Below are 25,017 nucleotides of genomic sequence, written 5' to 3'. Positions count from 1 at the left end.
CCAGTGCAGCAGTAACAGGTGTGTGCTACTAGTCTCAGTTATAAGCCATCAGTTTTCACCATGCCTTTATACTATAATTATTCCCCTATTCTGTCCACTCATAAATACCAAAGAATTCTTGAGATACAATTCTGATTTATAGCATCCAATCATTTGAAAACCTTCAACAGGCAACCCAAACCTACAAGAAAGGTCTAAAGGCAACATTCAAATCCCATTGGTCAAGAATTCCAAAACTACTTTTAACCTTTTATCACTACTGCACATCAGGTCATTGCCTAAAGTTTTGATTTAAAAATCCTGGGATATATTTAAATTAAACCTACTGATTCATCCATAATTGAGGCTGGATCAAAGAAATCAGGCTTCAGTTCTGTTCTCTCTCGTCTATTCTTTGATGGTGGCTAAGGAAAGAAAAGAGAAAGTTGATGCTTCTCTATACCTATATACCAGATAGTAAATGAAAATATCCATACATATTAATGTCATTAGTTCTCTGGTCTATGTGATTTTCAGATGTACCTCAAAATAATTCAATCATTGCTTGCCAACCTCCCATGCCCCCTAAAACAAGAATGGTTATAAGTACAAAGAACTTCATTAGAAAAATAGTCTTAAAGTAAAAACAAACATATTTTTCACTTTACTCTTAAAAATAATCAGCCAGTCATGGTGAAGCATGTTTTTAATCCCAGCACTCGAGAGGCAGAGGTAGGCAGATTTCTGTGAGTTCAAGACCAACTTGGTCTACAAAGCAAGTTCCATGACAGCGCGAGCTGTTACACAGAGAAGTTCTGTTTCCCCAAAAAACAAAACAAAACAAAAAAAAAACCACATACATACACAATCACCCTTATAATGTCATTTTCCTTGAAAGACACCATATAACATTCCTCTAAAGTGATATAGTATTTTTTTTCAAGGAGAATACTCAGTAGTACATTAAATACCAGGACCACAGAAACTTGGTTTGTTATAAATTCAGCTTTACCAATTATAGATCTCTTCTCCTTGGGTAAGTTAACTTTTTTATACTTTAATGTCTTTTATCATCTCAGTCTATCTCACAAAGCTGAATGAGAATCTTGTCAAAATGTATAAGCATACTACATACACTTTAACCATATGTAACTTACTTTTTAAAAATCTTTATGTATTTACCGTCTTGTGTTTCCAGTAATTTAACTTTACTTTTAACATGAGTCTGCCTCAGCAAAAGGTTTCTACCAAGATTGTAATATACTACATTTGAAGTATATTATTTCTAATATACTATATTAGAAAGTGATGATACTTAACATACTCATAATACTTTTTAAAACTTAGTATGTAAACATTAAGCATTATTTGATTTTTGTAGTGAAAATAAACAAAAGAAAGTCCTTTGTTATCCTATACATTATTAAATTAATTTCTAATATAAAAGCACTAATTTTATTATTTCAAAATGTGAGAATATTTTAAAAAATACTTCTTGCCTTCAGAAACTTAAACTTTTGATCAACTTTGCAACCAAGTTAATAATATGCCTTAAGACAATTCAAAATAAATATATTTTTCTTTGTTTTCTCTCTGTAGCCCTGGCTGAACTGGAACTTGCTCTGCAGACCAGGCTGGCCTTGAACTCCAAGGTCTTCCTTCCTCTGTCTCCTAAGTACTGGGACTAAAAGCTATGTTTCACCACTATCCAGCTCAATTGTTCCCCTACTGTGTATTCAGCCTGTTTAACACACATGCTTCAATCCCATCTCATATACTTAAATCCCTGAACATATTTGTAGAACTTATTCTTTTAATCTTTCTCTAAGAAATATCAACTTTATTTTCAAAGGATTTAAATCGGAAAACAAATTCTTATTTCTAGATGTTTCTTACCAAGTCTATATCCATGGTGTCAAAGTCCATTCCCTCATTAAGATCTTCAATCCTTCCTTCTGAGGACATCATAACATCTTCAACAATTGGCTCTTCATCATCTTCCATTAGGCTTGTACCACGCCGACTAGGGAAATATAAAACAAGGTAAAGATCTGAACCAATATCATGACAACTGACATATGGGTGGCAAGTATGTAGCTTTCTATATTCGAGTATAATGGAAAATGATGGAATTAAAGGTCAGGGAGAATGGTTAGACATTGCTCATGTCATCAATGGTGTCAAAATTCCAATGTTCACTTGTTTAAAAATACTAAGAATCTGTTTATTCTACATTACTTCAATACAGTTAGTTTGTTACTTCTGATATGCCATATACAATATTCAATGAGAAATTTCCACATGTGAACATAGCAGATACCTCAAATCCTTTTTGAAAGTAGGCAGGACACAAATTAATAAAGAAACATAAAACAGACCAAAGAAATGACATTTTTAGAATGCATATATTCTGATTATACATAGCGCTGATGTTAATCATTAGGTACTCATTCATTCAATGCCAAATGTGTACACCAGTCACACATTCACTCACACATCACATGATGCCTACTCCATGACAGGCTTCCATTGTATCCTAAGGATGAAAAAAAAGTGAGTAAAACAACAATCCTGCCCTCAAGGAGCTTACAATATACTAAGGGAAAACAGACAAACTGGACAACTTGATACACATTACAATATATGCATCAAATGCTTTAAGGGTACACTAAGAAAATTAAATCTGCCTCATATAAAAATGAACACTTAATGCTCAAAGCTGATTTCCTCCATTGTAAAATTCAGTCAAGAACTTATATAAAAATGAAAAATCACATCACGATCAAAAGCTGTTTTTTTCACATAATCACAGGTAAAATAAACTAAGTTCACAAATTAGCAAAGATCAGCATAAAGTAGGTAGACCAGTGGTGAATTTGCATGTCACTTCTTGCTTTCCAGTTTGGTTGACATTACTGTCTTTTCGTTTCCAAAGATCCCTCAGATCCCCAAAACAACTCACCAAAGCCTAAATTATTTAATTAGGTAGTTTCAATGTACACAATACTACAGTGGATCACAATATCTGATTCAGGCTTTATGAACAAATATGATATGTCAGGCATAATAATTCTGGATAATAAAAGACAATTTTATTATTCTTTTGTGAAAATAAAGGCAAAGGCAATCTTTCTGTTTTGCATATCATATAATCAAAAACCAGAAATCCATTTTGTATTCCCTTTACAGTATACACTGAAGGTATATACGATATAGACTATGGAGTAAAATAAAATTCAGAAATTATTTTAGTTACAGGATAGGTATCATTAATGAAAGAAAAATCATTGTAAAGCAAAAGCACTTTAATGTTTCCGGCAATCAACCATTTAGTACAACCACCAAAAGAATCCTCTGGTGATAGCTGTTCAACTCAGATAATCCCTTTTAGCTTTCTAGCGATTGCCTACAATCAAGAACCAAACCACATTGAAAACAAAAAGAATAATGAACATGGTACTGAAATAAATAATGAGATATTCTAGACCGCAAAGGTCCTGGTGACTGGTACCAAGTTTGTAGAGGACAAATATAAACCAAACAATTATATGGCAGAACTCTGAACTGTTTGGATGGTCTTTAGAAGCTAAAGAATTGGTTGTAGAATCAATCAAGCATAAGTATAATACAAAATAAGAACAATATAGCAAGAGAAACAGGACAAACCAAGTGCTAGTGCAGACAATGAGCACAGGGGACAAGCCATAATGGTGCATATTTAGTGCATCCATAGAGGTTCTTAAAACCACTACAGAGATAAGGTGAATATTTACATGCCACCATTTGTGTGGTGAATTCTTAAAGTCCACAAAATAAAACAAAATATAAACTTTAAAAGCGTAACAACCACTATCTCTCAAGTTTAAAAAAATACATTATGTTACAATGCTTTCAAACTTAAAATAATTAGAATAACATTTTTGCCATGTATATAAAGCATGATCTCAAGTCTACTCATCAGCAATTTCATGAAAATTTCTAATCAAAATTTCTGAAGTATTAATCAAGTTCCCATACAGAATCCAGTAAAAACAAAGCAATAACAATTTTTAACAATGAACATTTACTTATTCCACGAACATTTGCTTAATGTTTTCTATGTGTCAAGTTCTAACAAGCAATAAATGAGGTCCTTGCTCTTGAGGAGCTCACAGTCTAGAGAAATGGACAAAATTGCAATACATAAATAATTACAACACATTATGGCAAATGCTGTAGGAAATACAAATATAACAGTTATGGGATCATAGATGACTACAGTTTCACTTAAGGTGACACTTAAGCCTGTTTTCACTATGTTCTATCAGTTTCAAGGTAATGAGATGTGGTACACTAAAATGGAGGCAGGAGGCAAATTTTGAAAGATCTTGCATGCCATGAACTAAGTAAAGAAATTGAACTTTATCCAGCAGGCAATGGGAAGCCATGGAAAAGTTCTAAGTAAGAAAGTTACATGGTAAGGTTTTATTCTAAAATTATAATTCTGGATGGTAGTGTGAATGATGGAGTGGTGGAAAGTGTGAAGGGAGAGGTTTGGTGAGCGGATAAATGGGGGTTTAAAGGAAGAAAACCAGTTAGAAAGCTAATTATAATAGTTCAGGTGAAAGATGAGGACCTGAACTAAGATGGGAATATAATTAAGATGCAACACAAATGTACTTTTAATTCTGTGTACCAAAATAAACAAGGATTCATATTTATATTTTTCCAACAGATCAGTCTAGGTATGATTGGTCCTTTGGCTAACTAGTTAGTATTTGACTTGAAACATTTTATTTTTCTGTTGGAAAGACCAAAATCTAGTTCCTTGATTATTTCAGCATAGTTACTCTAGAGAGTTTGCTGAAATTGTAGATACGGCACACATTAAAGTATGTTAAAATGAATTAGTGAACTTCCTAGACTCAGACAATAAGGCACTCTCACTTACATGGCATGCTGAAGATTAGTTCGCAGTTTAACATAGCTCATTGCTGCTCTCTCCTGCTGCTGCCTTGCTTCCTCTTGTTGTCTTTGAGCTAACATCCATGTTACCTGCGTGCTTCAAGGAGAATTTTATTCTTCTTTTAACTTAACTTTTTCTATGTAATTAATAAAGTTCTAGTAAAGAAATTGATCAAATATACTTACTTATAATCAAGAGGAGTTTGATGGTGTTCTGTCTGCATTGGATAGACACTCATGAAGCTATCCTCAGGCCGTAATCTTTTAGGTTCTCTCATAATAGTAGAGGTGAGCTGTGGTGTCTGCATCATAACAGGGGTATGCAGTGTTTGCTCTCTGCTTAACCACATACTGTCACTACTACTGCTTTCTTCAGCTGAAAGAGAACATTTACAACAATGAAGTTTGGCTACTAATTGTAACTTATCTGGAGTCTAATATAGCTCATTTAAAACAACAAACATCTGGGTTTTCCATATACTAGAGTATACTGGATCACACAAAGGTCTATGTTTCTCCCTGGCCGTACAGTCTGCTTGTGAAGAAAGAACAGGCAAGCAAATTACAACACAGTATTGTAAGTGCTACAAGAAAAGCAAGACAGAGGGCATAGGAGTAGTGATAGATTAGAGACAGCTACACAGAAGTAATAGTAAGAGCAGGTAGCATCTGCACTAGGAAAGAGTTTCTATATTGATCATAAGAGCAATGAAGCACAAAACAGCAATGACCAAATCATATTAATGTGTTGATATCTGACCTACAAAAATGCTAATTTCAGATGGTTAAACCCAAAACCTTGCTACTATAGGAATGTGAAGATTAAAACAGCAAGAAAAGATGAGACTGAATAAAGAAGCAGAATTCAGTATGTAGTCAAGTACATGGTAGGTAAGGTGCAATATTCAGGATGAGGTGGAAAGAGTAGTTCACAGTGAGAGTCTGTCTTAAAAACCAATGTAATCAAAAAAAAAAAAAAGAATTAATTTGTGGAACATATTGTGATCTCAGTTAAGGTGACAAGAAACTGCTCCTAACAGTTTGAAGAAAGAGAATTAACTTGGTAAGTTACATGCTTTAGTCAATGTGGTAGTAGTATGGACGGTGGGCTTAATAGGAAGGTTAATGAGTAACAGGCCAAACAGAGTTAAGTACGTGGCTCAGGGAAGTCAAACTTAGTACTAGCGATGGGGATTAGTATGAAGGGTGATTTTCAGTCTACAGGCTGTGGGTGGGTGAACCTTAAAGTCTTACCTTAAAGTCAAAGAAAATACAAGTCTATATGTACATTAAGTAGTGGACTATTAAAAAGTTACATCTGCAAAATCTATCTCCCCAAACATATATAGGTGTCCCCATGAATACAAATGACAATGTCACATGTCACTGAGTTAATAGTAAGGTAAAACTAGTTACTGTGAGGTATTTTACTACAAGACTAAGAGTGGGCACATACGCACTTTGTGTACATGTACACTGTTTTAAAGAAAAGAGTTTTGAGGATAAATGTACTAATGTCCAAGTACTCAAGGGATTAGACAAAACTTCACATTATATAATATAGTTAAGATTATTTTGAGTTCTATTATGCTCAAGATCATTTTCCATTGATCTGGAATTTATCTTTCCTTCTACTAATTTATTTATTCACTCTCTGTTCTGCTTTTTGAGCCAGGATTTCTCTGTGTAAACACGTTGACTGTCCTGGAACTAGCATTGTAGACCAGGCTGATCTCAATCACTGTCCAGCTCTTTCATGCATTGATTAATGGCAATTTATATACAGCTATCCAAATACCTAAAAAGGTCACTTATATTGTTTGCAAAAATTTCATCTAATTTAATAATCTACTTGTCAGATAAAGGAGTAACTTGGTGACTCATTATTATTAGCTACTCAAAGAAAAGCTTAAGATTTATAATCATATTGAAGAAACATCCTTTTAATTTGCTGACTTATCTATTAAAATGATGCTTCTTATAAAGCATCACATTTCAATTTCAGGGTACTATCCTTAGTTGCAGTGATGTTGGGCCTTTACAGCCAAGTCTAAAATTGGACACGTCTCTAGTCCCATAGCTTAGAAAAGTGGACAAGAGATTCATGAGTTCAAGACCAGCTTGGGATATATCACAAGGCTCTGTCTCATGAAAACCAAACAAACCATGAGTTGAGGAAGCACACCCTCTACTGATTTCCTGGCCAACAGAATACTAAAGAAGTTTCCAGGCTGAGGCCTTACACTGGTAGCTTCCACATCCTCTTTTAGAATAATATTCTTGGACCTTCGTGAGATGCTGATATGGAGACATTATAAAAGGGTTTTTGAGAGACAACTCAGGTGATGTAGGATATGTAGGTGAAGATGCTTCCATATAAATGCAGCCACCAGTCTTTAGGCCTTTCTAGCTTAGGCACCACACCTTACTACATCAAGTCTTAAGATAATTTCTTTCTCAGCAACGATAACTACAACAGATCTTGACAATTGCACTAAATTGTTTAAGAGCAACTGAGAAAAGAGGAAAAATTTCCCTAGGCCCATACTGAGCCACTTTTGGGATGCTAGATCAAAACCATAAAGCATAATGCATTCCTGCCTATGACAAACATCACTTTTAATTTCTATTATGTTCTTCACAATTATTTATTTCTGAATAGAAATTCAGAGGTTATACATTAATGCTTTTTAAAACATGTTTTGCTGCAACAAAATGGTCTTATCTCATATTGGAACCATTTTCATATAGAGTACAGAATAGTGATTAAAAAGTAACAATCTGTCTCTATTACTTCTCATATAAAAGGGAGAATATGCCTCAAAGAGTTGACAGACTGACTGCCATGTATGTAAAATGGTTAAAACAGCACACTCATGCATAACTGATACATTGTACAAGCTACAACTGAGTATCATATATCACATGAAAAGCAAGGAGACTCTTAATGACAATTCAGTTGGTCAACAGTAAGAATAAATGTCAACAACATTAACTATGTCCTTACGGAGTGCAAGTTGCATGCCTTCAACCACTTTCCGTTTTCCTGTAGATGGTTTTGACTTTTTACTCCGTACAGTTGACCCCCGACTGCTCATTCCACTAATGACTGACATGGTATCATCATCACCACCAGCTAGCAAAGAATTTCGGTAAGACATCAGAGGAAGCCATACATCTTCTCTTCGGAGTGACATCTGGAAGGTCATGAACTTTTCCAAATAAACATACCTTTAAAAAGAAGTAGAAATTATTAAGCTGGATGCAGAGCTACTAGTTCAAAACAACCCTTCCTTGTAAGAACCCGAATCTAGAACTTCATTACTTAATCTCAACTCCAGCAGCACAATGAAGAGAAAATGTCTATCAGAAACCTCAAATTAAATGAAATATTTGAGAGTATTCCATGGTGTGGGAGGTTCTTCTGTCTATGTGTTGTTTTTATTGGTTAATGAAGAAAGAAACTGGCTTGGTCTGATAGGATAGAACAGAGCTAGGTGGGAAAAACTAAACTGAATGCTGGGAGAAATAAGGGAGAAGTTAGAGAGAAGTCATGGAGCCGAGGCCAGGAACTGACATGCTGAAACTTTGATGGTAGGCCACGACCTCGTGGTGATGCAGAGATTAATAGAGATGGGTTAAACTAAGATGTAAGAGTTAGCAAATAAGAAGCTAGAACTAATGGGCCAAACAGTGATTTAAATAATATAGTTTCTGTGTGATTATTTCAGGTGTCTGGGCAGTTGGAAAACAAAACAGCGGCTTCCTTACAACAATTCCAGCTTAACATTTGTTGAACATCTACTATATACTTGGTACTAAATAAGTATATACATCTCTTATCTTCAAAACTTCAGTTTGGTGGAAAACATGCATCTACACAAGAATCCAAATTATCATAAAGTTTTTATATACAATTCTGACATCAAAATTTAATATTCACATGATGACTAGGTGCCAAGCATTTTTCTTAAATTTCTTACAATTTTGTAAAGAAAACATTCTCTCCATTTTAGATGAAGAAATAAAGACATAAAATAATGTGATTATAATCATGAAACGGACAATGTCATGACTCATTTGGATCTCAGGGTATGTATGCAACAAAATTTAAAAAATCTACATACATTATGCTTAAACTGATCAACTATATTGTAAAATTAAAATATTTGAAGTACTTGAAATAAATAATTCCAATCAATTCAGATTTATCAGCATAAGAAAAATCAGGGGGGGAAATCATACTGCTTTGTAGTAACCATTAAAGATATCTTTCTGGTTAAAACATACTTCAGCCATACTACAGTATACTTCACACTAGCCTATGAACTGGCTGCCAGTCTGGAAATCAATACCAGTCTGAGACAAGACTCAAAATTTGAGCCAAAATAAACTACTTGGTAGAAAAATTAGAGCTCCATGCCCACTATATCCCTAACAGAATATTAACAATAAGGAGAATCCAGGCAAGGGACATGGCTCAGTAGGTAATAGTACTTGGCCAGCAATCATGTGGAGCTGAGTTCAAATGCCCAGAACTCACTTACATATAAAGCTGGGCATTGTTGCAAATGCCATAACTCCAGCACTATGGAGTAGAAACACGTGGATTTTTAGAGACTGGTGGACAACGGGGCTGAGAAACTTTGTCTCAGGGAAGAAAGAAAGAGAAACAAATAAGTAGCCTTTGTGGAAGCCATTCCTGTTTCTTTGCTTCTCTGTCACTGGGTTTCTACTAAGCTTACTATTTTATATATAAACCCCATGTACACATTTTGTGAATACATATACTGGTCTGTAAGTTTTTTTGTTTGTACTCAATATTATATTTTTTAAATCAATTTTGACTATATTTCATAACCTGAACCATATTGGTACATATTCTAGGTAAAGGAGAAGTTATTTTGACATTTTCCACATTCAAACAATATAACATTCACGGTTTCTTAATAGTTCTTATTATATTCACAGTTCAAAGATTTTGTAGAGTATTACATATAAATGAACTGACTAGGCCTGGAGATTGATGGAAAGAAACCTAAACTTTACTAAATAATGTCAGATCATTCCAAAACTAATCATGTATCAATTTAGGTCACAAATAATGTATAAACAGTTCTACTGCTCTACATCCTTAAAAATATAACATTACCAGAGCTATTTATTCTTGTTCATCTGCTACATAAGAAATGCCATTGTTCAATCAGCATTTCTCTAATTCATGGTCTAAGAATTTGGTTTATAGATCAAAGTCTAGGGTGGTGACATAGACCATCAGGTAAAGAAACTTGTTGCCAAGGCTGAGATGATCTGAGTTCAATGATAGTGGACAGGAGAGTAAAAAAAAAAAAAAAGATCATTCACAAGTTGTATTATGACCTCCACATGTGTTCTGTGGCCCACATGCATGTGTATACACATACAATAAATAAATCTATTTTTTAAAACGTTTATAAAAGTGGAGAGATACTCTCACTGTGTTGCTTAGGCCGCCCTTGAATCTTTCTGTCTGTGTCCCAAAGAGCTAGAACAACAGGTACATAGGACTTTGTCCAAGCACTGCAAAATTTGCTACAATAAATTCATATACAATAAAGTACACAGAAACCAATTATACACTTGGATCTCTATTACAAATGAATGTACTCATGGAATCTATGTAGTCAACAATACAAAATATCCCAATAGCCCTTGGAAGAAACTTAGTGTTTCTCTTCCCATTCAATAAATCCAAGTCTCTAAGTAAACATTTAGTTTTGTCTTCTTTAGAATTTTGAAAAAATCAGTGAGTTTTCAGAAGACATTCAACTATGTAGTATTTCTAATTTTTTATCCCCATATACTTCAAGGATCTGGGGTAGAGGGCGGGCACTAGAAACTCTTTCCGTAAATCACCATTTAAGGAAATTAATACACAGAAATTTCTTTAAATATTAAATTGAGGACAGAAACAGTTAATTAAAGGAAAAAATACGTAGTTTTGTTTTCTATAACAGCCACATTTCAGGATACAGACAAAAGAGGGTAAGTCTGATGGATTTTCAATATTACAGTCCTTTAAATGCTGCCTCCTTAGTTGGGCTACAGCGAGTATTCAGCAAAGAATTCACAAAGTATTGCAGTTATCCCTCAAAAGGTACACAAATACTGGGAGTAGAACTCCCAATACTACAGTGCAGTATTGTTCAAAGAATATAGACATTATAAAACCATGAAGTGAAGTAGAAAGCTTTATATATTAATATAATGTTACAGATGTGTGTTGGAAAGAAAAATCAAGTGTAGCAAATGTTCTTGAAAACTTCAAAATGAAGTTAAGCTAGATATATCTAGAAAATACATACACTGTTCTTTTATCTTGTCGGAGCAGTTTAGAAGAAAATTCACTGAGAATATCAAGAAATGCCAAATTTAAAGGTGGATGGCTCTCCCCTTGTGGATTAGGCTCCTTAAAAGCAAACTCTATGCCATCTCTGTAAAGAAAATAAAATAACAAAATAAATATTATAATGCATATTACCAAACATTTTAAAAATTAAAAATAATTTTAAAATCAAAGAGACTATCATGTCATTCTAATACAAAATAACACACACACCAGTTAGCTAGCCATCAGCTAAATGTGGTGTGGTCTAACCTACATTCTTTTCTGTTTTTTTGACATGGTTTCCTTTTATAACATAGGTTTTCCTTGAACTTGTGATTCTTCTGCTTAGACCTCCCAAATTCTGAGATTAGACAATTGTGTTAAAAAGCTCAACATGTATTCTTTACTCGAATACTCTTTCCCACAAAAATAGTACAAATTCTTATATACTGTAATCAACATTTTACCCATTTTTTTCAGACTATGAAAGTCATACTACTCTAGCATATAGTACTACCCCACCTATAATGATTTGCTTAAAACTTTTTTTAAAAAAATAAAAAATTAAACTCTAACCAGGGCTGATTAAAAAATTAGATTAAACTCTAATCAGGGCCCAATTTAACCACATTAGTAACACAACTTAAATATCCCAAATGATCAAGATAACAACCACCTTTGTGCTCTATCAAAATGTAAAAGGGTAGAAAAACAATGAAGATGAAACTGGGAAAGAAAGCAGGGTATGCTTGGGCCTGCTCTAGGTCCTCTGCATATATTATAGTTGGTGTTTTTTATTGATGATTTTGTAGGACTACTAACAGTGGGGGTGGGGGGTGTCTCTTGATTCTTTCGCCTGCTCTTGGCCCCTTTTCTCCTACTGGTCTGTCTCGTCCAGCCTTGATATGATATGCCTTGTTTTATTCTATCTTATAATGTTATGCTCGATAGATATCCCTGGGAGGCCTGCATTCTGAAAGGAAATGAAGGAGGAGAGTATATGGTGGAGAGGGGAGATTAGAGAGAATGGGAAGAATAGAAGGTGAGTAAAATGAGGTCAGAAGACTGAAGTCAGGATGCAACAAAAAAAAAACTTTTTTAAAAACAAAGTAGATGAAATTAATCACATGAAAAAATTTATTTCTTAAAATTACTCTGTTTCTTAAATTTTACCTAAAATTATCACTAATACATTAAAAGGCATACAACAATGTTGGAGAAGGATAGATAAAATAAATAAAAGAAGTAAGTTGTGTGCAATTCATATGACAGTACACAAGAAATCTCAGGGCTTATTGTACAGAACTTATTTCAAAGGAGGTGGGTAGCATTCTGAAGGATGATATCTGAGCTCGGTTTCTTCTGACTTTCTTAAGAACAAGTGTGCCCATGCGTGTACATGTGTGCATTTATAAAAGAAGAGGAGATCCCACATGGGTTCTTAAAGTTAAAAAGTTTATAAACCAATAATAAAACAAGACTAACTAGAAATTCAAAACAAGCAAAGGATAGACACAAATAAGATTTATGAAACTACAAACACTAAGTATTAGGAGATTGATTACTTGTGTAGCATGGCAATGGCTTCTCTTGTTTTCAATTGGTCAAGTCCAAAAGTTAAAGCAAAACGTCGAGCAAGTTCTTTTATGCCACTAAATGTTGAAGATGATCTATCAAAATTATAGCCATTCTCTTGTATCATCTCATTAAAAAGCTGTTTGTAAAAAAAAATGCAACATCAGTATTTTTGATAAATATGGATTAATATATTTTAAACATATTTTTCAATTAAAATATAAGTGATAATACCTAAAACATGGATTTTAAAAAGTTATGATACAAAAATGAGCACAACTGTGTCACATCACATATTTAAAATAGATATCATTATTTATACTCCAAACTCTTTAGGTTAATTTGGTCAAAATACCAATCACTTGGTATTAATTGGGTACAAACACATATAACAACATAAAGAAAGGAAAATCATTGTGAGCTATACTCTGCTTTTGTGGAGATGGTGCTGAAATCCAGGGTCTCATGAACGCTAGTAACTATACTGTTCATCTCCAAGGGTAAATTTTCATATCATGAACTTTCAGCATAAAGTAGCAAAAGCTTTTAAACTTTGAGATCCTGTAACTTAGAAATTCTAAGACTTTATTCAAAAGAAATATTTATATACTATGCACATATTTTGGTGTTATTTATAATAAAGTTATGAAGGCCTCAATATCTGTCTAAAAGTTATAATCCATCTATAAAATGGAGTATTATACAACTATGAAATGACAAATAAATCTAGATACTAGGGAAAATAAAATCATTATATCAAAGAGATACCAACATTACTATGCTCACTGTATAATATCATTAACAATGACAATCATAGGATTGAACTAACTTAACTAACTTGTCCACACATAAAGAAATATGTCACGTACCACATAATGCATGCAAACACACAAAAGTGAGTATTATTTAGCCTTTAAAAGGTGGAAATTTATGTCATTTGCAAAAGAGTGGATGAACCCGGAACACAATTTTTTAAGTGAAATAAGGCAGGCATAGAAAACCAAATATCGATTAATGGAACAAAACAAAGTTGAGGCCAAAGATATGGAAACTAAAATAATTAGTGCCAGAAACTAGGGCAGTGGACGATTGGGTTCCAAAGAATAACTTTACAATATAGTGGGTAGAGTTAACAATGAAATAGATATTATAGGGACCGGGATGAAGTTGAATGGTAGAGGATCTTCCAAACATGCAAAAGGCCCTGCGACCAACTCAAAAGAAACTACACACACACATTCTTTGTTCCACAAAAATATTGTATATTTAAACATTGCCATTCAGGTGCAGTGGTACATATATCTAACTCCAGCCCTAAGAAGGATGAGGCAAAATGAATTTCAGATCAGGATAGCCTGGGCTACACACTGAGACAACAGCAAGATATTTTAATGGGTAAAGGTCTTGACACCACATTTGATGATCTAATTTGATACTCTCACAGTGTAGGCGAAGAGAACCAATGATCCCAATTTGTCCTGTGGCCTGCACATGTACAATTTGGCACATTTGTGCACATGCACAAACACACAGAGGAAAAGGAGGTTGGGAAGATGGCATAGTAGATAAAGTGCTTACCATGCAAACACAAGGATCAAAGTTCAAATCCTAGCATCCATAGAAAGCCAGGTGGATGTGGAGCCTGCCTATAATATTACATTAAGCAAGCTCTTGGTTCAGTGAGAGATCCCACCTCAGTAAAGGAAAACAATCAAAGACAATACTCAAGAGTCAATTTCAGGCCTCCACATTTATAACTGCATAAAGGTATATACATGCATACATATTCATGCACACACACTTCACACAAACATATACTAAGAAGAAAAAATACTTAAATGATCTTACTTCAAGTTATGAGGTAATGACTGCATCCAAACAGCCAGACTCAATCATTTCACATATGTATATAAATTTCATATGCTATATTTTGTGAATATTTTATATTGCTACTTTTAAGAATTATCTTTTATGTCCTCTGCTCAGTCTCAATTATTACATTTTTGATGTATGACAGTTAATTATGTTAAGTAAAGCTGATACTCAGTCTTACCTGCTGCAAACTGAGAATAAGGGTCTTAGCACACTGAATTTTGTCAATTTGCCTCGTTTTACTCATTGTTTCTTTGATGATATCACCATAATCATTATAATACTAGAAAAAATTAATGCAAATTAGAGTTTACTCTCTGACAATAAGACTACATTTATGTTAATTCTGTAAACACAAAACAAATTATGCGTTTGTAATTCCAAAGATTGGAAATTTATAACAGTACTAAAGATTTAAGGTCAGAAATAAGACATCATCTTTAACTTAAAAAATCATTTGGAAACCCCAAACTATTTAAACAAAGAGGGCATGAAATAAAGCAGTAACTAGGTTAAATTGAGTTCCAGAGTTACTCTCATTGTTAATGAGATGTAAGCCAATTAATAGATTTGGTTTACTGAACAAATAGCCTATGAAAAACATATAAAACAAAAGTACTATGACTAAAATTTGCATTACATACTACATATGTGCATTTTCTAATTTAAAATAGAGGTTTTAACACCTATAAAAATATCTATAACTGGGCAGAGCTCTGGGAGTCCAGCTGAAGAGAGGAAGAAGGGACTATATAAGCAAGGAGGGTGGCCGATATCATGACAGGGAAAGCCACAGACACAGCTGACTCAAGCTTATGCAGGCTCAAGACTCTAGATCAACAGCTAGGGAACTGACATGAGACCAGCACAGGCCCACTACATGTGCGTGACAGCTGTGTGGCATGGTCTATTTGTAGTGCCCCAAGCACTGGGACTGATGTAGGATTTCCCTCTGTATGCTGTGATTACCATTAGTTAATGACTAAACAACTGCTTTGTGCCTATAGCAGAGCAGGGCAGGGTGGAGCAGACCTAGGCAGGGAGGACTGGACTGAATGCTGGGAGAAGAAAGGGCAGAGTCAGAGAGAAGCCATGAAGCCTCGGGAGACAGCGCTGAAAACTTTATCCAGTAAGCCACAGCCTCGTGGCAATACACAGATTACTAGAAATGGGTTAAACTAAGATGTAAGAGTTAGACAATAAAAAGTTAAAGCTAATGGGCCAAGCAGTCATTTAATTAATACAGTTTCTGTGTGATTATTTCAGGGCTGAGCAGTCGGGAATCAACAAGAGGCTTCTTCCAACAGTGGGACCTGGTGTAAGAGTTGGCTTTTTGGAACCTATTCCCTACAGTGGGTGTCTTGCTCAGTCTTGATATAGGGGAGATGAGCTTGGTCCTGCCTCAACTTGATGTGCCAGGCTTTGTTGACTCCTATAGGAGGTCTTACCCTTTCTGAGGAATGGATTGAGGGGGTGTAGAAGGAAAGTGGGAGAATAGGAGGAGAGGAGGGAGGAGAAATTGTGGCTGGTATGCAAAATAAATAAAAAAAATCTAACAACACACCCAAATTTTATATATATATATATATATATATATATATATATATATATATGATTTGTCAGTTCTACTTTTTAATAAAGTTGAGAAGAGGACAAATAGAGATAGTAAATATTTTCCATGATGGAAAAATATTGCCCTCAATTCAGAATATCTAATCTAAAATTTTCAAATTTGTTTGAAAAATTTGATGTAAAATTCATTCATCATGACAAATGATATAACTTCCAAACATTTAAGTGATGCTAAACCTCTCTCATACAGTAAAATATTCAAAACAGAAAAATGAATTGGCTTTTATAAATTACTGCATTTTTATTTGTAAAAACAAAGGGTGCAGTGGATCAGGTCTTAAATCCCACAGTCAGGAGGCAGATACTGGTGGATTAAAAGGCAGCCCAGCCTGGTCTACACAGTGAGTTCAGGACAGGAAGAGCTACATGATAAAACCCTGAAAGGGGGGGGGGGGGCGGGGCAAAGATTTCAAAATAAATTTTTTAAATTAAAAATATTTTTACTTGAGAAAATACTTAGAGCATTGCTTGCCCTGAGCCATATTCTTTTAGTATAATTAACAATATCCTTTTGAGTCCTGCTTCAAAATGAGGGTATCTCACATGAATTTTTGGAAGTTATGATCACAAACCAAAATATCCATTAACTGAATTAGTACAGATATGAGAAAACGTTACTCAAAATGGTAACAGGTTTAAGATAAATATTTATACTACACAAAAGCAATTAAGTATTTAAAGACTTGCAATGGTCCCACATAGTCAAGTCATTATTAAAATTTCTTTTAAACATAAAATACATATCTATGGTATATTTCAACCTCACCTTCATATACTGCTTGAAAATATCTGCAGCTGTATTCATCTCCACCACAGTATATACAATTAGCTTACAAAATGCTGCAAGTAAATTTCTCCTCTTGTGTAAAGCTTCAATTTTACTGGCTTCATCCTCTTGCTGACCATCTGGGGGGCGGGAGAAGAGCATTCCAAATAATCAGTCAATCTTGTATTTTATTCCAATTATATTATTTAAAATATAACGTTATACTGACCCTCTTATTGGTGAGTTTGAAAAGGGAAAAAGAAGTATAACAAAAATTAAATGTCACAAACTACTCAAAAATCCCAATACACTACATTTTTTTTTAGATATCAAAAAGTTGTCATGGAAAAGGAACAGATGCAGCAAGTAAAAGTAATTGATTAGTCAAGTTAAGCTCATCTTACTCGTTCCTGGACTTTTCCAACAGGAGGATTTGTCAAAAAGACCTGTACATTCGGAACCTGTTGGTAAAGTCTCCTTCATTGAAGGCAAATTAATCTGAGAAAACCTTTCATTTCCAAAGATGATTTCACCCCCCCGTTACCTTTGATTCATTCTTATACATTCTTATCTATTTAAACAGGCTGTCACTATACAGATATGAATGGTCTAGAACTTCCTAAGTAGACCAGGAAGGACTCAAACTCAGATCATCCTCTGACTCAAGTGCATCTCTTAGAGGTGGAGACAAAGAGAACAGATGCCAGCTAGCCTAACACTGCAAAGATGAACACGGATACCTTGTTTCAAGGTGTGAGGACTGACAGATATAGTATGTGCGTGTGTGCCCAAATTAACACAGATACAGTAATATAGGCAAATACATTCAAAGAATTTCCCTATGAACAGATTTCAAATCTGAAATTAATTATGAACAAAACTATGACAGACAAAAGAAATCTAGAAGAACCCTACTATTTCAGTTTTGGTTGGTTATTAGTTCTTAATTTAAAAAGCTTTTTAATATCTTTAATAAGCCATTTATATTTTGTGAACAATTATTTAGTCTATATCTAGCTACCCTTTCAAGACAAGATTCCCAATATCTGAAAAACACCTACAGGAATCCTGACAACCAATAAGAAATTATCTACCTCAATTATTTCGGGTGCTAATGACTTAAAGCACAGCATAAAGAATGCTAAACCCACGTTCCTTCACTGAGTTACAATTGAAAAACCCTAACACCAAGTTTCAATTTTAGATAGAACATCAGCAAAAGTTTTATCCTCAGGATATGCTTCAATGTCAAAGCCCAGCAACTTAAAAACTGTTATCGTTTGCATTTTACGGAATGTTTTAAATTAACTTGGTTCCATTATAGTAGATCATTTTTACATAATATAATTTTCAGTTATTAGTGATGTTCTTAAGAACTTTAAGTATGGATTTCTTCCTATATACTAAAATTCTGCTCCCCCCTCCCAAATTTTTAACCAGACAGTGGTGGCACACATCTTCAGTTCCAGCACTCAACAGGCAGATGCAGGAAGAGTGAGTTTGAGGCCAGCCTGGTCTACAGTGTGATTTCCAAGACAGCCAGGGCTATACAGAAAAACCCTATCTTGGTGGGGAGTGGGGGAGACACGGGATGGGACGGAAAAACACAACTGTTTAATGTGATATGAATTTCAAATCAAATACGTAATAATTTATAACACAAGTATTATATGACAAGTGTATAGCAATGGAAGTAGTATGTTGGTAGTGGGCTGATTAAGCAAATGAACAATGTGACAACCTGTGGCTAAAATTACACTACACAAAACAGTATACAATCAAACTTCACTGTTATGTTTATATATAGTAAAAGAACTTATACTCCTTTTCAAGTAAATAAGCATATTTGTTGTAACAATCTATAATTAGGGGAAAGTAGAAACAATCAAAATGCCCTAACATTAAGAAATGTAAATGTATAGTAGTCAATTCTTACGATGCTCAGTAGTTGAGACAAATGAAATATGATTACATGTCAATACTAAAAACAATATCAAAAATTTAAAAGTATGTTGTAAAACTGTAAATATAACAACATTTATAAGGAAGTTAACAACAGAAAATTACTTAACAGAAAACTTCCAAGTAAAATCAAAATATATGATAAATGCCAAATTTATGACAGTGGTTATTTCTAGGTAAAGGGAAATAAATTTATTGTTGAAGGGACATGCATTGAGGTAAATTTGTCTTTCCAACATACACTACGAATACAGCTAAATTTGAGAAAGACAGATGGTTGTGTACAGATGTGTAATAATTTTTTCCAAAGGAGTAGAGTATACTTCATTTAAATAGCTTAACAGAAAAAAGCAGTCCAAGCACAGAAGACAGAAAACTTAATTCTAAGAAGTTGCTACAAAACTGAAGCTCAGTTTCATTTGATTTGCAATGGTCTCAAAGAAGTGAAAATAGCAACAAAAGTTATAGAGCAAAACTTTCCCATGATATTTTAAGAGTGCAACTATGCTTTTGCATACAAATTTTAGAGACTTTCATATTAAAGTTGCCAATCAGCTGAACTTCCTCTACCTACAAAATACATTCAACTATTTGATTTTAGATGTTTTGGATTTTAATTCCTGAGTGAAAAGACAGCCTCATTTTTTTCCCCTGTCCAAGGCATCTAGCAACCTGCTGATCAATACGTCTTTGTTTAATGAATAGTAAGAAATATAGCTATACCAACAGCTGCAAGTGAAAGGTGAGAAAGTGGAAGCATAAATGTTCAGGGTATGTAACTTCTGTCACTGTCATGCACATACGTGCACATTCATAACTATCCTGGGATACACACAACTAGAATATCAAAGGGTAAGACATACTTGATAAACATTACTAGAAGGATTTTTAATCATAGATTTGGCTACTCTTTGCTTCCCAGTTGTATTCTAGGTATGTTTTCATTTTGTGAGCACAAATCATTATATCGCTTAAAAATGGGCCTCAAGACAAATCTAAATTTTACATTAATTTAGGAACAAAATTCTACAAAATGGAGCACACCATCTGCCAGATTTCATTCCTTAGTGTACCCTTTGGGTTACTTGCTGCAGGTAGTGGTGTTTAGTTGTATAAAGAACAAGTAGGGCATTTCCTTATAATTTCCTTGGCTAGTTGACACATGATGGGCAAAAACTTTTTTAAACATTTATTATTGACATGATTTTTTTTTATCAAATTCTGAGGCCTTCAGCACATTTCTACATTACCTTATGATAGAGGACCTGGCAGACCCATATGGGATCAGATGTGTGTTATGTATATGGGATGATTCCTATTCCTGACTGTAACATGTAATTGAATAAATAATATAGTCAATTCTGTATCACCTGGTATAAATTTAGAGGTTTCAATATGTAAAACAACTCTTTCTGTGTATTGTGAATCAGTAACTATGCTGAGGGGTTGTTTAAAAACCTTTAGTACCATTAGAATAGCACATAATTCTGACTTTTGGTCAGAATCATAAGGGGTTTGATAGGGGCTTAAATTTTCTGATTTATACCCTGCCTTTCCTGCATCAGTATAGAATGCAGGAGCTCCAGTTATTGGTGTGTCCCATATAATGCAAAAAAAAAAAAGATCCAGTTTAGTTCTCTCTGTAAGTTGAATTCTATTGCTTTTGGTATAATTGTTGCTAAACTCTTCCCAAGTTACTATAAACTCTTTGCCTGAGTTGATTTTCTTCCCATAATTTGTCAATCTCATCATTATTAAAGGGTACTAATTAATGTATGGATAGAAAGGTTTTATTTCCCTTTAAATGTTTCTTAAAAATAAAAAAAGCATAACACACAATATATTATTTGGTTTTCCATGACTTCATATTCAAGTAAGGGACCTGGCAGTGCAATATGGAGAAAAAGAAATACGAAGATAACTTTAAAAAAAGGCTGATCGGTTTAATTATTGAATTATGATTATTCTGGATTACCAAGAAAAAAGTTTCAAAGATCACTTCCAACATTCAAAAATCCTATGATCACAAAAATATGAAAGCCTACAATATATAGATATACAACAAATCACATAAATGTCTTATTATCCTCAAATTATCTGAATATGGGCCTTATGAATTTTAATCAATTCACTCACAACAGTTAAGGAGATTCAAACTAGAAATATTAAGTTAGCACTAGTTAAGAAGCACATATCTATCTGCAACACCATATCATCTTTATAGTACACTGATATAGAATGCAAATCTGTTTTCCTATTGAACTTTACAGTGTTAGTAAATACATACACAGAATGAGATGATAAGAATAACATTACCTGCACTATTACTATCATCATCCTGTTCAATGAAGACATGATCCAAAATAAAGCTGAGCAACTCAGACTGCAACGAAGAATCAGGAGTATAAACTAATGGTTCTAACATGTCACGCCCTCCAGACATAATCTGATGACTGAAGATCATCAAAATATCACACAGAATAGTGAAGGCCTGTTTAGAAAGGGGAGAAAATGTTATCCAGGTACTTAGCAAATGTTATAAATAAAAAAAGATATATTTAGTTTAGGGGAAAATCTAATTTTCTGCATCTTTAATCATTAATTCATTAATTCAGTTAGTTGTTTTCTTAACATTTTAAAGCTGAATGAGCAGTGGTGGCACATGCCATTAATCCCAACACTCGAGCAACAGAGGCAGGTAGATCTCTATGAGTTTTGAGGCTAGTCTGATGTACAGAGTGAGTTCCAGGGCAGTCAGGACTACAAATAGAGAAACCCTGCTGTTGGACAATGGTCTTGTACCCTGTCACTTGTATTGTTTTAATAAACACTGATTGGTCAGTAGCCAGGCAAGAAGTAAAGGCGGGGCAACCGGGTAGGAAGTAGAGGCTAGGCAACAAGAACAGGACAATTCTGGGAAGAGGAAAGGCTGAGTCTTAAGTCTTCATCCAGATGCAGAGGAAGTAAGATAAGAATGCCTCGCTGATAAAAGTTACCAAGCCATGTAGCTAACACAGACAATAATTATGGGGTATGATTATCAGAATTAATAAGAAGCCTGAGCTAATAAGCCAACCAGTTTATAATTAATGTAAGCCTCTGTGTGTTTCTTTGGGACTGAACAGATGTGGAATTGGGCGGGACAGAAACCTCGATCAACAAAACCCTGTCTCAAAAACAAAAAGAATTAAAGCTGAAAAGCTTATTTCATAAATAATGACTACTGATACAAGCAACAATTTCACATGTTCTTCATTTTTAGCAACATTAATTGGCTATATATGTCATATACACACATGGGCATATGGACATGCAATATAAACTCTTATTAAATTATATTCATTTTATTATGTATAAGTCCAACTTATTGTTTTTTAATGCACAACATATATACAGATACTAATTTTTATGTTAAATAAGCTGCTTAGAAAACAAAATGTAACAATTACTAACCTGTTCCTTAACAGTAGTATTCACGTTGGTCAAGTAATGCTGACATATCTGACAAAATACCCTCATTTGTTTCTTTAAACGCAGTAAATCCTCCTTGAAAACAAATTTATAATGAATGTTTTAAAATATTGTGTAAACAATTCAGTATTTTTTGAAATGCCTGCTAACATAAACATTATTATGGATAACTATATCAGCTCTACTATAAATTTCAACTTAAATTTATTCTTCATGATTTATTACAAAGGAAGATGAATCATTTCTCTTTTTTTGTCAAATCTCCACAAGGTACACATCAAACTATCCAATTTCAATGTATAAGTATCACTCAGAGGACTTTAAGTGAGCATACTACAAAGAGAATTGCATATCTATGTTTACTGATACACTATTCCCATGATTAAGCAATGGAACCCTAGATGCCCAAGATCAGATGACTAGATAAGGAAGCTATATTATATCATTTATAGGAAAATGGGAGGAAGTGGAGATCATTGTGTTAAAGGAAATAAGCCATGTTCAAAAAGACAAATATCTAGTTTTCTCTTATATGCAGCATCTATACTTGTTACAGTTATATTGCTTTTGATTAAGTACTTGTATAATTTTATACATATATAATTTGTATAACTGGATTTATTATGAGTATCAAAAATAACAGTGACACAGAACAACTACAATACAAAGGTTATCTATAATGAAATTATAAACTCTATACTGAAATACTAATATATGGATATTCATACATCTATGCTTAAATACAACTAACTGCAATTCTGATGGGGGATAAATAGTTCTAAAGAAAAGAACAGTGAAGAAAAAAAGATAATACAAGGGAAAAGAATTAGGAAAATTTATGTGCTTTTTCATATACAAAATATAGATTAAATACACAATCTATACACACTCATACATGCACACACAGACATATACACACAAAGTCATGAAGAAAATTAGGAATATTTGGGGAAATGAAGGGAACTAGATAGAGTGAGACTGGGAATGAGGGTATAAGAAAGTACAATTGTCCTAGTTTGCTGTAGCTGTCAAGCAGACACAATTGGGGAACTGTTCAAATAAGAATGACGTAAAGCCATTTCAGTGAAGAACTGTCTTCACTAAAATTGATATGGGAGGGCCTAGCCCAGAACTGTGGGGGGTACTACCCTTTGGCAGGCTGTCCAGAGCTGTATTTAAAAAAAAGAAAGAAAGATAAAGCTAATTGAGCAAAGAACTAGAAAGTAATAAGCTAGTGAGAAGTATTCCTCTGTGGTTTCTACCTTAGCTTTCTGTCCTGATTTCCTTCAATGATGAATTATGACCTGGTTGTATAAGATAAAATAAACCCCTTCCTCCCACAAGCAGCTTTTGATTATAGTTTTTATAAAAGAAACAAAAACAAACCACAACAATGATATACATGAATGAAAATGTGACAAGAAAATTCATTATCATGTACATGAAAGAAAGGTTAACAAAAATCAAAGAATAGAAAAACTTAAAAATTAATTGGTACATTAATAGATAATATCCTTAATGGTCTAGGGAAACTTTCATAATTAGATATGGCTAACTTTAAGAAAAATAGCAACTCAGAATGTTTAGGGCAAATATTTACGATTCATGCTCATTTATTATTTGAAAGTGGTCAATTCACGGAAAATAAATGGAATGATATCTTGTATTTCTTTTTTGAAAGATAATGGTTATAGATCTTGAAAACTCCATTTCATGATGTTAACAAACTTCAAAATGTCCCTTAAATGAACACATAATAAAAGAATAAGTGGAAGAAAATTGAAAACAGAAAAATTCCTTCTTCAGGAAATACTTATGTACAGCCTAATTCATAACTCCCAGAAACTTAATATTTAGAAAAATGATCCCAATTAATATTATTACCCTCAATTAAAACATGAAACTTCATCTTGGGAACTAGAGACATGGCAAAGTAGCTAAAAGCACTTGTTGTTCTTTCAGAGGACCATGATTCGATTACCATGGTTTCTCACAACCATCCAAAACCCCAGTTCCAGCAAGTGATGTGTATATATGCACACAGGTAACACATTGATGCACATAACTACAAAAAATAAAAAACCTTAAAAAACATGAGTTAGAGAAACCTTGAAGACACCAATAAAGTGATAGATCTCAGGACATAATCAGAAAACAAGACAGTATAAAGAAAGTTGGTTCATTATCTTCAGTAAATATAACCCAATCACTTTGTACAATTAATTTAAAGGTTCTTGGTGGAAGGCGCTCAATCACGTTTTGCAAAATGTATCTGCCTAGGACTGGTGTGATGAAAGAGCAGTTATGAGCAGCTGTTCTTCCAGAGGTTCTGAGTTCAGTTCTTAGCACCCACATAGAAGCTAATAACAATTTGTAACTTTAGTTCTATGGGATCTGATACCCGCTTCTGGTGTACAGACATACATACAGACAAAACATCCACATACAT

General features: G+C 33.8%; 1 protein-coding gene across 8 annotated transcripts in view; it reads right to left on the bottom strand.

The window, feature by feature from the left end:
- Stag2 (STAG2 cohesin complex component) overlaps positions 1-25,017 on the bottom strand; it is a 127,569-nt gene that overhangs the window by 5,605 nt on the left and 96,947 nt on the right. For 7 of the 8 annotated variants that reach the window (XM_087903082.1, XM_087903084.1, XM_087903086.1 and 4 more), the window contains 11 exons: positions 22,551-22,643; positions 21,414-21,588; positions 17,136-17,275; positions 14,919-15,020; positions 12,856-13,004; positions 11,268-11,396; positions 7,931-8,154; positions 5,110-5,299; positions 4,910-5,020; positions 1,876-2,002; positions 327-404 (listed from right to left, as the gene is read on the bottom strand). In XM_087903082.1, coding sequence (XP_087759208.1) covers positions 327-404; positions 1,876-2,002; positions 4,910-5,020; positions 5,110-5,299; positions 7,931-8,154; positions 11,268-11,396; positions 12,856-13,004; positions 14,919-15,020; positions 17,136-17,275; positions 21,414-21,588; positions 22,551-22,643 — 1,518 coding nt within the window. The remainder of the gene's footprint in view (positions 1-326; positions 405-1,875; positions 2,003-4,909; positions 5,021-5,109; positions 5,300-7,930; positions 8,155-11,267; positions 11,397-12,855; positions 13,005-14,918; positions 15,021-17,135; positions 17,276-21,413; positions 21,589-22,550; positions 22,644-25,017) is intronic. The other variant, XM_087903087.1, reaches the window with a different exon arrangement.

This window comes from Myodes glareolus, chromosome X, assembly GCF_982192425.1.
Source record: "Myodes glareolus chromosome X, mMyoGla1.1, whole genome shotgun sequence".
NCBI lineage: Eukaryota > Metazoa > Chordata > Mammalia > Rodentia > Cricetidae > Myodes > Myodes glareolus.
The sequence above is the reverse complement of the archived record's forward strand: the minus strand, read 5'-3'. Positions and strand labels throughout refer to the sequence as shown.